Source organism: Mauremys reevesii, linkage group 8 (genome assembly GCF_016161935.1).
Source record: "Mauremys reevesii isolate NIE-2019 linkage group 8, ASM1616193v1, whole genome shotgun sequence".
Taxonomy (NCBI): Eukaryota; Metazoa; Chordata; order Testudines; family Geoemydidae; genus Mauremys; species Mauremys reevesii.
The window spans coordinates 105333027-105346626 of record NC_052630.1 but is presented as its reverse complement, the minus strand read 5'-3'; the positions used below and the strand labels follow the sequence as shown (position 1 = coordinate 105346626).

Sequence of the window (13600 nt, the reverse complement as noted above, 5' to 3'; positions counted from 1 at the left end):
TCCTTGTTGCTAGATGTACAACTTCGCATTTGGCTGTATTAAAACACATTTTGTTTTCACAGACTAGCTTACTGAATCATCCAGATTCCTCTGTATGACTGCCCTGTCCTTCTCATTATTTGCCATTCGCCAGTCTTTGTGCCAGCTGCATATTTTATCAACAGTGAATTTATATTTACTTCCAAATCACCGATGAAAATATTGAATAGCATCAGGCCTAGTACCCTGCAGAACCCCGCTATAAACATCCCCATTCAATGATGGCTCCCCGGTGACAGCTGCCTTTTAAGATCTGTCAGTCAGCTCTCAGTCCATTTAACATGTGTTTTGATATTGCATAGTGCTAATATTTTAATCAGAGTGACGGGCTACATTGAATTAAATGCAGTACAAAACGTATTTATTACGTGTCTTTATCAACCAAATGTATAATCTCATCAAAGTGAAATCAGATTTGTTTTGATAAGACCTGTTTTCCTAAAACCATGTTGAATGGCATTAATTATATTCCCATTAGTTATTTATTGAATCCTGCATCAACTTTTCCATTATTTTGCCCAGGATAGATGTCAGGCTAACCAACGTATAGTAAACCGGCTCATCCTGCTTGCCCTTGTTGAATACAGTATTGGCCCAATATTAGCATTCTTCCAGACTTGAAATTTCCCTGCTATTCCAAGATTTATTAAAATTTAACATTAGTGGGCCAGAAATCTCAGTCAACTCTTGGAATTCTTGGATGCAAGGTATCTGGGCCTGCTGATTTTTTAAATGTCTATTTCTCGTAGATGCTGTCTAACATCATTCTCCTTCTTTACAGATACAGAACAGAAATATTTATGGAACATTTCTGTCTTTTCTACATCATTAACGATTTTACCATCTCCATCTAGTAATGAGCCTCTATCACTGTTAAGATTCCTTTTGTTTCTAATATATTTAGACACCTTTTTAATTTTTCACCCTCGTGTCCTTAGCTTCCCGTATCAATATTTTACCCTTCATAACCTCTGATTTATAATGATTGCTATCTACTTCCCCTTTTTGTCCTTTTGTTATGGTTTATTAAAATTTATTTTAAAATGGCACCTTCACTTCCCGATTGAACCAGGGTGGGCTTTTTTTTGCCGTCATCCTCTTTGTTGACTGTGGAATTGTGGCTCTTTGGCCTTCAGACACTCTTCTTACTGAACTCCCAGTATTGAGGGGAGTGTGGAGAGTTTCCAGTCACGTCCATCCTTTACAGTGCGATAGGAGTGGGAGGTTTGACGGTGGAGCTGATGTGGCTCCCTCTGATCAGGCATCCTGCCTTCGGTAGAGACCAGCGCCTGCTGCTCCAGAGGCAGGCTTGCTGCCCGGACCCCTTCTCTGGTCCCTGGTGTTTGTGCGATGCTGTATGCAGCACAGGCCAGCTGGGGATTGGTTCCTGCCCTCCCTCCCCAGCCCGCCTACACCCTGGGTCCCCTATCGTGTGGCATGGACATCACCCCTTTCAACGTTTCTCTCTTTCTTTCCTGCACTAGGAGATGGGCAGGAGACCCTGACTGACCAGGCGGTGTCACCAGCTCAGCCGAGCACTGGGCCAGGCTCACTTCCACTCAGTGAGGCTGGTGGCTTCAGCCCGGAGGCGACCACCCCTCCTGTGATTAGCGCCGATAAGGACGGGGCGGCCATACACCCCAGTATTAGCAGCCCCCGCGCTGTCGAGCTGGACGAGTCCATCCCACCCGATCCCAGCGGAACCACCACCAAGGGAGCCAGGCTGCAGACTCCTGCCCCAGCCGTCTCAGCGGATGCTACGATGGGGCTTCAGAATAAGAACCAGTCGGCCAACAGCAGCTCAGAGCTCCCCACTCCGGCTCTGGCTGCCAACACCTCAGATGCAAACCAGCTTGGCCAAAATGGAACAGAGCCCTCCAGCCCCACGGGGCCGACTGGCACCGCGACAATGGCTACAACACATCCACCACCACAGGACGCGCTGGGTGAGGCTTCTTGCTACCCCGCCGCTCACCCGTGCATAGGGGGCACTTTCTCCCACAGCACACCCAGCCTGGGGACTTAAGGCCTGGCCCCGTGTGGTGCTGAGTGCCTTTCTACCTTTATTGACTTTGCCTGGAGTCGGGGGCACTCAGCACCTCACAGGATTGGGCCCTTGGTAAGTGAAAGGGGGATCCTGACGCTAGGGCAAGTGGGAAAGGTTTGCGGCAGCTGCTGGTTCCTCTTTCATATGCAGATAGGGAACCTGCTCCCTAGCTTTTACCACATCAGCCAGCTGTCCTGGCAGGGGAAGAGTTATAAACCGTTGCTGCTAAAGGCCCTTACATCTTTCCTCAAAAGTACAGCAAATTAACCCTTTCCTTCCTAGGTACACGCACACTCACCCAGGGGCTGAATGCTGCTCTCCTTTGTACCCGCGTCACTCCAGAGCGGCTCTTGTGACTGTGGTGAGGTCACACCAGTATGAGAGCAGTACCTGGCCCGGCTGGATTTAAAGCAGGATTGCCCAGCTGGTATCTGGGGCTGGCAGCTTGCACACGCAACCCCTAACTTCTATAGCATGGGGTAGATAGAAGCTAACACCTCCCCCCCAATCATCAACGAGAAACTGTGAGGAAAATCCCAGCATGCAGTGCGGCTAGGTGGCTCTGAGCAACAGAGCGCATTGCATGCTGGGATCCTTACTGGCAGCAGGGCACAGCTGCCAGCCTAATCTCTCTTCTCTGGCCTGACGACGTTTCCAGAGAGGCTATTGCTGTCGATTTTAGGCCTTCTGTTAAAGGAGAGGGTGGTCAAGGGTGACCTGGTCTGCCACACTGCCCTAAAATCCCATTGGATGGCATGGGGACTCTCATTGACTTGGTTTTCTGGGCTTTGCTGCTGATTAGAGGGGGGTTCTTAGCTCAGAGACATGTTCCCTTCAACACGCCTGGGCTCTGAGGGGGGCTCTCTGACTCTGACAAGTTGTGAAATACTTACTGATTTGATGATTAATCTGTACGGCATTTGTTACTGAGAGAGGTGGGCAGGCTCTCCCCAGGCACGTCCGCAGGCTACTGGGGATCCCTGCTTTTCTGGGGCGTTGTCGTGGGGATTCATCTGCTAGGAGATGAGCACCATTTGGTGGCCACATGGAGGTGATGGGATGTAGCCATGGAGAGTTGTGGGGGAGGACGAGACAGAGTTAATGACCTTTTCAGAGTCTCTCAACCTCCAGAAGAAGTAAATTTTCAGTGGTGCTAAAGAATCTTCTTTGATGGGGGAATCGGCCTGCTAGCCTGGAGAGGCTTGAGATGCCCTCCCAAGCCTTGCCCACGTCCCACCCCACTCTGTTCTCCGGCACAGAGCCAGGGCTCCAGTTGGTGGCCCTCTGAATAGCTCGACACAGAACAGCAGGGGTCTCAGGGCCTCTCCACTGCCTCCCTGAGGATTCCAGGGGGAACCTGGAGCAGAGAGAGCTCTGGGCTCATGTCAGGGGCTGGGCATGGCCGGTAGGTGACAGCAGCGCTGCCTGCCGCCCATTCCAGGCCATGCAGGGTGGGGATGGGCAGACTCAGGATTTCACCTTGTAGATAACTGCCTCTTTTTCTTCTGTGCAGCAACAACGAGCAGCGCCCAGCTGGAGCCTTCTGCATTCAACACCTTGGGGCCCACGACAGGGAACCCTGAACCCACCCCACAAACAGCCCAAGAGAATGCCACAGAGGAGAGCACCGCAGGGCCCACCGTCCCTGCTGCCATGACAACAGGGAGCACACCTGCAGCTACCACCCCCAGCACCACCACGGCAACCCCCAGAGCTTCCTCCCCCAACAGGGCAGCCACAACAGCTGCAGGGCAGCCATCAGCCGATCCCGTGCACGAGAAGGCTTCTGTGTTGGATGTGGGCGACGATGATGGTCAAGGTAAATGCTCTCGAGGCCCCAGTGCTCCCATCTCTGCTCTCTCTAACTGGTTATTGAGAGCGCAGCAAGGGCAGGGGCATGGGAGAGGCATTTGACCTGTGGGTTTGAGCTGGGGGAGCCCTTGTGGTGCTGTAGGGCAGAGCCCAGGGGGAGACGGGGATTGGCTGCTCCAGCCCTGGGGACCTTACCCTCTTGGTACCATCTCCTCCTCTCTGCAGACCTGCCCAGCTCCGCTGTTGCCGGCAGAATGGGGGCCAACCCCCTGGTGATTGGTGTCATCTCCATGTTCGTTGTCATGGTGGGGATCCTGGCCCTGGTGGGTTTCCTGAGATACCGGCAGCGCCACAGCCGGATGGAGTTCCGGCGCCTGCAGGACCTGCCCATGGTGAGCAACGCCCCTGCCCTGCCAGCCATGTCCAGGGCCCTTGTGCCTTGAGCTCCTGGCTGGCTCCCAGCTGTGTGGCCAGGCCACGCTGCAGCTCCCCTTCCAGCCGTGACAGCAGTGATGGCGACAAGCTGCGCAGAGGGAATTCGGCTCATTCCTCATGCAAAGGAAGAGGTGCCAGTGACTGGGAGGGGTATGGGGCTTGGGGTGGGGTCTAGAGAGCCTCCTCCAAGGTTCATTGCCAGGATGTCAGGTGACAAGAGATTTAGCGACAGGATCCACCTTGCCAGCCCTGTTCCAGAAGACAGACAGACAGTGTGAAGGCAGCCTGACATCCTGTGCCATGGTTCCCCCATGGTTCCAAGTAGAGTCAGTGTTTTTCCTCACTCCTGCCCTGATGTGTTATGCAGTGTTCACTCTGTGTAGTCTCTGAGATACAAAGTTCTTCTTCGAGTAGATGCAGCCATGTATTCCAGTCAGGTGCATGCGCGCCCAGCACACTGAAGCCAGAGAAATTCGCCTAGGAGCACCCGTAGGGGGCAGTGTGCACGCCTCATGGCCACAGCCCCTCCCCTAGCTACATGAGGCAGCGCTGCTCTGAACTTCCCTCAGTTCCTTCTTATCACCCCTCGGCTGGAGTCAGAGCTTAAGGGTCTTAACCTCCCAATATCTCAGCGAGTTTAGTTTTTCCCTCCGCTAGATAGCCCTCACCAGGGTTTAAATATTGTCCTTTGCGTGGGGAGCGATCCCCACACACGGTGCCTGCTCTGTCTTGGCGAGACCCACATTAAAGAGCGTTGTGCGATCTGCACATCGTTCAAGGGACAGGCCCAAGGGGCTCAGGGCCTTCGCCTGACGCAGCACCTGCTTCAGTCCCAAGGCGCGCGTCGGGTTGGAGATCGCCTGCGGACTCCGAGCGCTGCCGCTTCACGTTCCCGAGCAGTTGCCTCCCCAAAGAAGCGGAGGAGCCCTTCCCTGTTGCCTCTGCCAAGGAAAAGGTTGCATAATACCACTCCGGACTGCTCCAGATCTCGGAGTGACTCTTCTGCCTCCCCAGGAAAAGCATGGACTGCCACGGAGTAGGTGCCGGCCTGGGGGATGGCACGAGTACCGCTAACCCTTCTGAGTAGGGAGCGTAGAAACCTTGTACCGTTGACTCCCGTTCTGGCCCCCGGGTGTCTGTTGAGTCTGGCACCAATGAGGGAGATGCCAGTACCGACTGTTTCCAGGTCAGTGGCATACCAGGCAGCTACAGACCTCCTTTGCCTTTTGGTCCTGACCTCTTCTTTGGTCCAGGGCTGTGTTGTCTGTAGCCTGGTCAGTCGACTGAACGAGCCACTGAACCCTCAGGTCTGTCTGCACCGCACCCCAGTGTGCAGAGCCAGTACCAGAATCGGTATAGGGGACCTCGGGAGTGGGATTCTGCCCAGCAAACGCTTCCATGGCGGCTTTCACCGCCCTCGACATAGGTACCGTCAAACACTCCCATGCTGCTGCTCCTGACTTTGGGATTGACACTGCTTCCGGCACCGGCATGCTCGCTGACGACAGTACCACTTCCATGGGCAACGCCTCGTTCTGGGCAACAGACGAATCGGTTACTCGCTTCTTCTGGTCTCACTCCACGCTTATCCCCAGGATCCCAAAGCTCCCCAACCTCTGAGTCGGAGCTGTCATCCTCCCACGCTCCATCCCCTGATCAGCACTGGGGACCGCTGACAGACTATTATGGATTGGCGTTCTTCTCCGGCTCGGTGTCTGCTGGCTACCAATGCCTTATCCGTGCCAGCGGCCTCCATGGAATCTGTGGGACGCTCCTCCTTTGCGGAGGTCCCACCCTGTCTTGCTTGAAGGCGAAATCACTGGCCAGGTCTGCAGTGGTGACTGTCAATCCGCTGCAGGCCCAAGCCTCCGTAGTTGTCCCATCCGGGTCCGTCAGCCCTTTAACAGGATCCAGCTTTGGTTCAGTTGAGGGCCTCGTCTCCGTCTCCAGACGATGCTGTGCTGCCTCACTCATTCTTGCCTTCGATACCGGAGGATTTTAAGGTGTGCTAAGACCTTTTGTGGCATGTAGCTGCTTCCCACAGTATCCAAGTGGAGTTCTTGCAAGAGAACACCCACGAATTGGTGGACATCCTGCAGCCGTCTGCCCCTGGGAGAGTCACCCTCCCTATCAGTGATACGCTCCTTGAACCGGCTACAGCCCTCTGGAGCATGCCGGCTTCGGTACCACCTGCGGCTAAGCAGAATTTGGGCATTGCCTCAATGTCCAGTAATCCATTGAGGATTTGGCCTTTGACGGCCAAACACTGTTCTTGGACAAAACTGACAAGATGCTGCGCTCCTTCAGGGACTCCAGGACTCCCCGGCAGTCTTTGGGGGCTGACCATGCAGAGACATGCAACAGCAGCAGCAGACTTTCACTCCTCCAAGGCACCGGGGCTACCCCAGAAAGGAGCATAGTTCCCACAGGAGGAAGCAGTCGGGCTCAGGGTTCGGCCAGTCCACATGCCCTCTCTGGAACTTCCAGTGGTTGCTCCTCCCTCCTCATCTCCCCACTTCGGGGACAGGCTGGCCCACTTTCACAATGCTTGGGGCTCGACTGCTACCGATAGCTGGGTCCTAAGCACCGTCATGTCGGGTTATGCTACCCAGTTCCTCCCCATCCCTCTTCAGGGACCCGTCTCATGAGATACTGCTCTTCGAGCAGGTCCATTTTCTGCTGGCTTTGGGAGCAGTGGAGGAGGTTCTGCTGGAATACCAGGGTCATGGCTTCTACTCCCAGTATTTCCTCGTATCCAAATCCATGAGAGGAGTAAGACCTGTCCTCGACCTTCACAGCCTCAACAAATATCAGGTACATGAGGTTCCGAATGGTCCCTATTGACTACTCTCCCTGCATGGTCTCAGAATGACTGGTTTGCTGCTCTCGATCTTCAAGATACCCACTTAAATGTGGCAATTTTGCCAAGCCACAGAAAGTTCCTTCGGTTTGTTGTGGCAAAACACCACTTTCAGTGCACAGTGCTTCCATTCAGCCTCTCTTCTGTCCCCTCCGGTTTTTATCAAATGCATGGTGGTTGTTACAGCATCTCTCGGGAAGAAGGGAATTCACATCTTCCTGTATCTGGACAGCTGGTTATGAAGGGGAAGTTCTTGTTCACATCGGCATCACAGTGCACTTGCTCAATCATCTGGGTCTCATTCTAAACACTGGAAAGTCAGCCTTGGCTCCCACTCAGAAAATAGAGGTCACTGGGGCCCTGTTAGATTCCACGACGTCGAACGTTTCTTCCAACTGACCATTGTCAGCCAATTTGCCACCATCTTTGCCTTAGTCTGCAGCCTCAGCCTCCCACAATAGTTCAGATGTGTCTGAGGCTCTAGGGCCCTGTGTCTGCTTGCATGCACATGGTCCGGTTTACAAGGTTGCGCTTTTGCCCCCTTCAGATGCGGCACAGGATGGTCTACAGTCTTACTCTTCGCCCTCTAGACAGTTTGGTTTGTCTTCATCCACTGGTCCTGGACTCCTTGCCGTGGTGGTTGTGTCCTGAGAACATTTGCCAAGGCGTTTCCTTTGTCTGGCCCTTGCCAACCAGGTTGGTTGTTACTGACGCGTCCCTGATGGGTTGGGTTGGCGCACCTGGGAGTGCTGACAGTACCGGGGCTGTGGTTGGAGTGGGCGGCTCGATATCAATGTGCTGGTGTTGCGGGCCATCCACAACGTATGCTGTGCCTATCACGAGATTCACACAGTTCCCACTGCCATGTATTATGCGAACAAACATACAAACAACTCCAGGTGGTTTTGCCCAGAGGTGATCAGGCTGTGGCAGCTCAGTGTTAAGGAGAACGATCCGATAGCCGTTCACCTGCCCAGGGTTCAGAATCATCGCGCGGACTGTCTCAGCAGGTGTTTTCCCCTGAGTCACAAGGGGTCCTCGAAGACTAGGTCATCTTCACAGCTTGGGGCATCTCGACAATCAAGCTGTTCGCTACAAGAGACGACAGGAAATGTCACCTGTTCTGCTCTCGGGGGTTCCCTGTCTGACTCTTTCCATCTAGCTGGTAGCGGGCTGTCCTGTATGCCTTTCCCATGATCTTGATCATCCCTCAGGTCATCCTGAAGTTCAAGGTGAATCAGGCCAAATTCATTCTCATTGCCCTGGCCTGGCCAAGACTGTGCTGGTTCTCCGACCTTCTCGCACTGTCTATTCAGCCTCCCATACCGCTGCCTCCTCATCCCAACTTACTCAGAACCAAGGCCACAACTCGCATCCTCTGCTCAGCTCCCTGGATCTCACAGTGTGGCTGCTGCATGGCTGAAGCGGGGGAAAGAGCAGCACTCGGCAGCTGTCCAAGTCCTCCTTAACAGTAGAAGACCCTCCACCAGGATGGCCTATTCAGTGAAATGGAAGCGATTTTTGGTGTGGTCATTAGCCCGCAGAATCCAACCGTGGCTGCCCCTTCAGTCACCGTGGCTTGTGTTTAGTTAATTGAAAGCACGTCTGGCAGCAGTATCAGCATTTCATCCCCCCATTCAGGGAAGATCTGTCTTCTCCAGTGCCATGGTAGCAAGATTCTTAAAACTGCTCCTTCGTCTACATCCCCCGGTCAGAGAGCTGGTTCCTCTGTGGGACTTTAACTCAGTCCTAGCGGCCTTAATGGGACCTCCATCTGAGCCCCTGGCATCTTGTCCCTTTCCACTTTTGTGTCAGAAAACTGCATTCCTGGTAGCAAGGACCTCCACAAGGAGAGCATAAGCATTGCAAGCTCTGATGGCAGAGCCTCTTTATACACAATTCTCCAAAGACAATGTGACTTTACGACCACATCCAAAATTTCTGTTTAAAGAGGCTTCTCAGTTTCATTGGAATTGGGCGGTACCTGTGTTCTTTCCTAAGCTGCATTCATCTCCGGAGCAACAACGTCTCCATACTGTAGATGTCGGGTGATGTCTAGTCTTCTGTCTGGACTGGACTAAACCGTTTCATGCTTCGTCTGCCTGTTTGTGTTATATGCAGATCAGATGAAGGGTCAAGTAATCTCTTCACAGGCGATCTCCAAATGGATAACACTCTGCATCAAGACACCATATGAAATAGCTTCAGCTATGCCCCCCAGGTGTGACTCACTCTACTCGGATGCAAGCAACGCCCATAGCCTTCCTCAGTGACTTTCCATATTGGATGTTGACAGGGCTGCTACATGGTCGTCGATACGTAGGTTCACACACCATAACTGCATCTTCCAGGGTGGAGGCAGGCTTTGGTAGGCTTAGGTAGACTCCGAGCCCTGCCTCCTGGGAGCGTGGGGGGAGGCACTGCTTGTGAATACGCATCCGCATCTACTCGAAGATGACAAAACGGTTACTTACTGTAACTGTGGTTCTTTCAGATGTGATGCAGGTGTGTTTTGCACAACCCACCCTCCATCCCCTGTGCATTGGGCTCTTGGGTCCTGGCATTCAGTGCAAAGGAAATGAAGGAGGGTAGCCAGGGGAGGGGCTATAGCCACAAGGCATGAGCGTCACCCCCTACGGGTACTGCTAGGCAAATTTCTCCAGCTATGGTGCGTTGGGCCTGCATGCACCTAAGTGGAACGCACGGCTGCATCACATCTCAAAGAACCACAGTTACGGTAAGTAACCATTTCATACCGGTCGTCCTGCGTAGTGACGCCACAGAGGAACAGCGATATATTCACCATCCTAGGCATGGTGTTTGCCTCGCGTCCTTCCACAGAGACCACCCATCTGTGTGATGAATCCTGCTGATGGGGGACCTCACTGGCCAGACTGGTGGTGGCCTTGAGGGGGGTGGGATGAGGGAAAGGGAGCCTGGTCCCAGCACACCTCCAGGGAGATACTGGGTCCAGGCCTCTCTCTGAGACTCTCCTCTGCCATCTGAGCTGCATGAGTGGGCCTGTGGGGGAGGGGAGTCTCCCAGCCGTGTTCCCACACCTGCCTCCTCCAGTCCCTTCCAAAGGCCATAGGAGGAAGGGAAGGTAGCTCCTCCAGACAGGGCGAGCCCTTGCCAGGGGCTAACGGAGGCACTGCTCGGGGAGCACAGGGGCTGGAAATGGCAAAGCAGCTACACTGTGAATGGAGGGGCTGTGCACCTGGCACTGGCTGGACCCCTCTTCCCAGATGCAGCAGTACCCCAGATCTGGACCACTCCTCCTCCATGCCATGACGTGACAGACACTGTGTGTCTTTCTCGCCTTTGCTCATAGGACGACATGATGGAGGATACGCCCCTCTCCCTCTACAGCTACTAGGCAGCGAGAAGAGGACCCTCCATCCAGGTTTGGGGGAGCGCTGGAGTTCCCTGAGCAGTAGGCGCCTGAGGATCTGGTCCAGGAAGATCCCCTGAGGATGGGGGGAAGGCGGCTCTGGTTTTGCACTTGACTGAAACACTCATTGCAGATGGGTGGGTTGGTTTGTTTGTTTTAAAAACTTTTGTAAAAGTTTGGTTTTAAAGTTTATTCTGAGAGCTGGAGCCAGTTAGAGCCCAGCACTGGCCCTTCCCTCTGCTCTCCGTACGCCGAGTGTCCTAACCCTCCTCAAAATGCTGAGGAGATGGGAGAGGGGCTTTTCACTTTGCATTTTAGCCTGGCGGTCAAGCTGATGTTTTGCTGACAATCTCTGGAGAGGACTCGCTTGGAAGGCTCAGAAGCTGCTGCTCTCAAAACGTGCCTTGTGTCAGGAGATGCAGGGTTGGTCCTCACAAGGCAAGCAAAGGAGAATGTTACTTCCCACTGGGAGACAAGGGCAGGGAGCAGACTGGCTTCCTCTTGCTTTGTGTTTTTTTGCACATGTTGTTCCTATTTGAACTTCAGCAGTGGGATCCACTCCTGAATTCCCAGAGAATCTAGCTGGACTGTGGTAAACTGCAGTCCTCTCCTTGCCCCCTGGCTGCGGGAGGAGACTGTGCCCCTAGGGATGGGCTGGAGGTTTTTCATCACGCTGCAGAGGGAGAGAACAAACGTAATTGGGGCTTGTGTGGCCTTGTCTTGGGTGGGACTCTCCTGTCTGTCTCAAAAGAAAACAAAATCCCTGGTTCTCTCCCTTGAGGCAGCAGCACAAGCCTAAACCATTCCCCGCAGGCAGGCTGGCCCGTGGTCACCTCAGCGTGTGAAGGGAACATGCAGGCTCTTCTCCTGGGTATCAGAGAGTCGCTTGTTGCACTTAGTACCTGCTCTGAGCTCTGGCGGCTGCCCTCCGTGGCCTGCGCCATGACTTCCCTCCCCAGTACTGCGAGCTGGGAGCTCCTTAGTTCACTATGGAAATAGCCTTGCCCAGGCTGCTTGGTGGCTCTCAAGGGCACTTCATGCCCCGCACCCCCGAACTAGCCTTTGCTATTGTTTTGTGCCTTGTCCCCCCCAGTGTGTTGGGTTTGGAGGTCAAGAAATGCTGCTTCTCTGCTTCTGAAGTCCCTTGAGCAGTCCCAGCGGCTGCCAGCTCTGCCCCTGCGTCTCCTGGGAGCCTTTGCAGCTGCATAATAAGCAAACAAACAGGAGCGGGTCTGGGGATAGCCAGCTGCCTTTGGGCTCCCTAGGGACAAACGTTAGCATGTTGGGCAGGATGCGTCTTGTCCGTGTGTGCAGCTGGAGAGAGGTTGTGTGGCTTTTTCTGTTCTGTGTTCCCACCTGTCCCCATTCTCCAACACACACACACACACACACTGGGGTTTCTCTCTTTCCAGACAGTGGCTCCTGCCTATTTCTACTTCCTATCTTGTTACGCCTTCTGAAGGCTCCTCTGGGTCCCGCTCGGCTGTGCCTGGGCAGTTACACTGTGGGCAGCGGTTGGCGAGGTCTCGCTGTTGAGAGTGATGCTGGGATAGTTGGTATAATACAAAAGCCTTGTTTTTCTCAGGTCTCAGCTTGTTGTCTTGGTTCGAAGGCAGCCAGTGCTCATGCTCCCTCAGGCCAGCAAAGTCTGGGGGAATTGTGGGCAGACAGCATCTCTTCCGGCAAGGCCCCTGCCCCGTGAAGTTGCACCATTTTCACAGCCATGCTATGCCCACATTAGCTTTCGGGAGGGCCTAGTCTCCCACCAGCAGGGCATAGATAAGTCCTATCATTGACTTTAATGGAGATTATTCGGGCCATGCAGCTGGAGAACTGGTCGTCTGGAACCAGGGCAGATGAGCTGGAGAAGGTGACTTCCCCACTCCCTGCATTGCTCGGTGGCTTTGGGAGTAGCTGGTGAAGAGATCATGCAGTAGTTAGGGTTTTCCTGTTGGCTGTAGAGTTTGATCTGTTCTCTGTTACCTGTGATGAAACACACCCAAAAGTAAATGCAGGAAGGAGTGTATTTGATTTCCACCACCCCACCACCCACTCTTGTTGTGTGAAAATTAGAGGGCAGTTTTCACAGGCATCAAACTCCCAAGTTGGAACCATAGAAATTTCACCTACGCTGCAGCCTTGTTTCCCCGGCTGGAGGGCAGGGTGCTGCCAATTTTTGGCACCAACAGATGCACAGACAGTGCTGATGGAAATAGCGGAACTTCCCCCTGGCTGAAACTGGCACAAGGGTGTCAGTGGAGCTGTTGTTGCCGGAACAAGCCGCTCTGCACACAGCTTGAAGGGAGAGGACTGACTGTCCCAGCCACGCCTGCACCTCTGCCCCCCAGGGGCGGGAGGGGGTGGGGAACAGAACTCGCCAAACACCAAAGTGCAACTTTCTTTGTAAAATATGTTAATAGTGGATTTTTCTGCAATAAAGTTACAAATGCTGAAGGCCTCACGTATGGTGATTGCACTTAGCTCCAGCAACTGGTCTGAGTCGATCATGTGCTGCACAGCAAACCCGGTGATGGTTAAATGACACCCTACCATATTTTTTTGGTTTGAAGATATGTTCTGCGAGTCAGAAATGCAGATCAGGAGATCTCCCAGCGCTTAACTGAAGAAACAAGGTGTTGAATCCTTAACAGGGAGAATTTCTCTCTCAAGCAACAAAGCACACTCAGTTTTAAACAGAAATATTCACACCCCATGCCCCCGTTCAATCTGATTTCCCTGCCAGGGCATACGTGATGTAATCCTATCAGTTCTCCAGGCAGCCATGCCATCTTCTAGGGCGGATTCATAGATTATAAAGCCACAAGGGACCACTGTGATCATCCACACTGACCCGCTGCATCACCACAGGTAAACACAGCCTGAACTACTAACCCCTTTCACAAAGGGAAATAAGAACACCCTTCTCTTGTTACAGCATCATAAGGACACAGAAGGAGCAGAATCACTCTTTCCCCCCTCCTTTACAGTTCACTTTTAAAACAAGGCTGGACAAAGC

The 13600-nt window shown here is 53.4% G+C and overlaps 1 protein-coding gene across 1 annotated transcript in view; it reads left to right on the top strand.

The window, feature by feature from the left end:
• Window positions 1-13035, top strand: part of LOC120370368 (mucin-2-like) — a 31869-nt gene extending 18834 nt beyond the window's left edge. The window contains exons 2-5 of the mRNA XM_039484951.1: window positions 1524-1985; window positions 3600-3905; window positions 4124-4290; window positions 10525-13035. Of these exons, the coding sequence (XP_039340885.1) occupies window positions 1524-1985; window positions 3600-3905; window positions 4124-4290; window positions 10525-10569 (980 nt within the window). The 3' untranslated portion in view covers window positions 10570-13035. The remainder of the gene's footprint in view (window positions 1-1523; window positions 1986-3599; window positions 3906-4123; window positions 4291-10524) is intronic.
• The last annotated feature ends 565 nt before the right edge of the window (window positions 13036-13600 follow it).